General features: G+C 36.0%; 1 protein-coding gene across 4 annotated transcripts in view; it reads right to left on the bottom strand.

The window, feature by feature from the left end:
• CDK7 (cyclin dependent kinase 7) overlaps positions 1-3,017 on the bottom strand; it is a 45,153-nt gene that overhangs the window by 18,886 nt on the left and 23,250 nt on the right. For all 4 annotated transcript variants that reach the window (XM_017527574.2, XM_017527572.2, XM_037738148.1 and 1 more), the window contains 2 exons: positions 1,696-1,806; positions 206-324 (listed from right to left, as the gene is read on the bottom strand). In XM_017527574.2, coding sequence (XP_017383063.1) covers positions 206-324; positions 1,696-1,806 — 230 coding nt within the window. The remainder of the gene's footprint in view (positions 1-205; positions 325-1,695; positions 1,807-3,017) is intronic.

Below are 3,017 nucleotides of genomic sequence, written 5' to 3'. Positions count from 1 at the left end.
GCCTCCCAAAGTGCTGGGATTACAGGCTTGAGCCACCGCGCCCGGCCTGTTTTCTTTTTTTAAATAGGAAATTAATACCCAAGGCAGTATTTTTTTAAGAGCATACCAACAATGATTCCTGAACTCTGCCAAGATATTTTAGAGATGCCAGTTGATGCTCATTTATGATCAACATCCTGCACATGCAGCTTTAAGGGATTCTTACCTGGTTACAACCTGATGTGTATAAGCTCTATTGGGGCTCCCAAATGATTTGGCCAGGCCAAAATCTGCCAGTTTTAGAACTCCATTTTCATCTAGTAACAGGTTGTTTGGTTTCAGATCCTATATGACAGAAGTTTTAAACAAACAAATAAGCAGGGTAGGGGAGAACACTGTAGTCCTACATTTAGTTGATGTTAACTTTAAACTTAGCAAAAATAGGTTAACACCTGATATTTAAACAACCAATATTTTTTTCCATTGATTTAAAATTTTACCAAAGCAAAATTAGACTGGTTATATTATATAACCTTGGTAAGGTACTTAATTTCACTAAGCCTCAATTTACATACTTCATAGTTTCTGGGAGGATTAAATCTGATATTTTCTGTAGTCTAGTGTAATGACTGGCTCATACTAGGCACCCAATAAATGGTTCCTACTATTAATTTAATAAAAATATGAACTTTCATAAAAACATGCATTTGTTAATGCATATCATACAAAGAATGAGGATTAACATTCTTCAAAATCTATGCTAAAAAAAATCAGCAATAACCTAAAAGTGATTCCAAACTTAAGCTATTAGAATAATTAGTTATAAATTATATATTCTTACTACTTATCTAAATAAGGAACACCTACCTAGCTAAATTATCAGCCTTGTTCTAAAAGCTGAATGTTCCCATATTTTCATAGATTGTATTTTGTAACATGAATTTTAGAGCTACTAGAAACATTTCTTTTCTAGTTGTATTTTGGCATTGTATGAGTTAATCCAAGACCATCACTATATATATTTTTCCCCACAACACCACTGTAGCACAAAGAATACAGAACTTAAAGCCAAAAGACCTATTTTTTTTTTTTTTTTTTTGAGAGACAGACAGGGTTTCACTTTGCAACCCAGATTAGAGTACAGTGGCGTGATTTTAGCTCACTGCAACTTCTGCCTCCTGGGCTCAGGTGATCCTCCGACCTCAACCTCCTGAGCAGCTGGGACTACAGATGTGCACCACCACACCCAGCTAATTTCTATATTTTTTGCAGAGGCGAGTTTTCATTATATTGCCCAGGTTGGTCTTGAACTCCTGAGCTCAGGTGATCTGCCTGCCTTGGCCTCCCAAAGTGCTGGGAACACAGGCGTGAACCACCACACCTGGCCCAAGACCTGTGTTTTAATATTCTGCTATCAGCAGCCAACCTTGAAAAAAACTATAACCATGGTCAGGTCACTTAGCAACTTAGCTCTTAATCTATTAAAAAAATGAGGGACTAGATCTCTTCCAGTTCTAAATTTCACATAGTAATTTCACATAGTCCTCACAGCACCAATGGCTGGAACAACTGAAGGGAATATATAGGAAAAAGATGGGATAAAATGGTCCAGCTGTATCTTCATTTTGTTAAACAATTTACATATTCAGACTATTATGTACTAAATGGGCTACATAAAACTTGACTAGCATAAAGAAGCAATATTAAAAACCTTACCCTGTGTAGGATCCAGTGTTGATGTAAATACTCTAATCCTTGAAGAGTCATCAGCATGTAGGCTTTGATATGTGATGGTGTCAGCACAAGACTATTATCCTTTATTATAACCTGTAAAGCAAGTATAAAACATACAGGTACCCTTTATTATTTCAAGTAAACTCTACCACAAAAACAATTTACAGACTTAAAATGAGTGTATCCATACAGGAGACTCTCAAGAGAGGTTATATAAGTTTCCACAGGAAGCAGTCAGAATCTCCACAGTTATGTGGGTAGGGAGAGCATTTCTGCTGTGAAAAGAAAGCAGTGCTTTGTCCCCTACTGCTTTCACATGAAAGCAGCAAACACTTATTGTTTATGCTTGCATCTTCTGACAACAGCATTCAATATTCCCTTGGGAAACGTCTTTTCTCAGCTTAGTCCCAGACAGAAGTGAGCCAACGTGAGGTCTCCAGAGGTAAGCACATGCGCATGACCCAGACATGGCCATTACCATACTGTGGTCTCCTGGTCAAGTGACTGGTTCAGGGATACAAGACAAGTCAATCAACCAAGCCAAGTACTTGTGCTAGAATCAAAGAAAAGAAACCTCTTCTTTCCTCAGGAAGTATTAAACTCTACAAATATACTCCAAGAAGTGTCTGGAATACCATATTGAGAACTGTACACATGAAGAAGGCAACAGGGAAGAAAACAGAGCTGAGTTAAAGTGTAAGACTGAGTTTTGATGGCATTATTTGTGAGCTGTGCCTAATGTCAGTTTATTTCTAGATTTATCAGTTAGAAACTAAAAGTTCCCTTTTTCTTTAAAATCAAATTTAAGGTAAAACATACCCTTTTTAGTGTATAGTTCCATGAGTTTTGACAAAAGCATCCAATCATGTATAACTACCACTATAATCAAAACATAGTTCTGTAACCTCCCAAAATTCTGAGGCCCCTCTGTACTTAGTCCTTTCCTTTACCCCAAAGCTCCCCCAATCACTGATCTGGTTTCTGGCTTGTTTTGCCTTTTCCAGAATATCATATAAATGAAATTATTCAATACAGTCTTTTTAGCCTGGGTTCTTTCACTTAGTATAATGCATTTGAGATTCATCTATGTTGTTGCATTTATCAATAGTTTGTTACTATTCCTGAGTAGTATTTCAGTTTTTTTGTACAATTACTTGATAGTGGATGTTTGGACTGTTCCAGTTTTGACAATTATGAATAAAGCCCAACATCTGTGTACCAAGTGAATTCTGGCATATGTATCTTTCTTTTTTTTTTTTTTTTTTTTTTTTTTTTTTTTTTTTTTTTTTTTTTTTTTTTTTTTG

Source organism: Cebus imitator, unplaced genomic scaffold (genome assembly GCF_001604975.1).
Source record: "Cebus imitator isolate Cc_AM_T3 unplaced genomic scaffold, Cebus_imitator-1.0 Scaffold50, whole genome shotgun sequence".
Lineage (NCBI taxonomy): Eukaryota > Metazoa > Chordata > Mammalia > Primates > Cebidae > Cebus > Cebus imitator.
The sequence above is the reverse complement of the archived record's forward strand: the minus strand, read 5'-3'. Positions and strand labels throughout refer to the sequence as shown.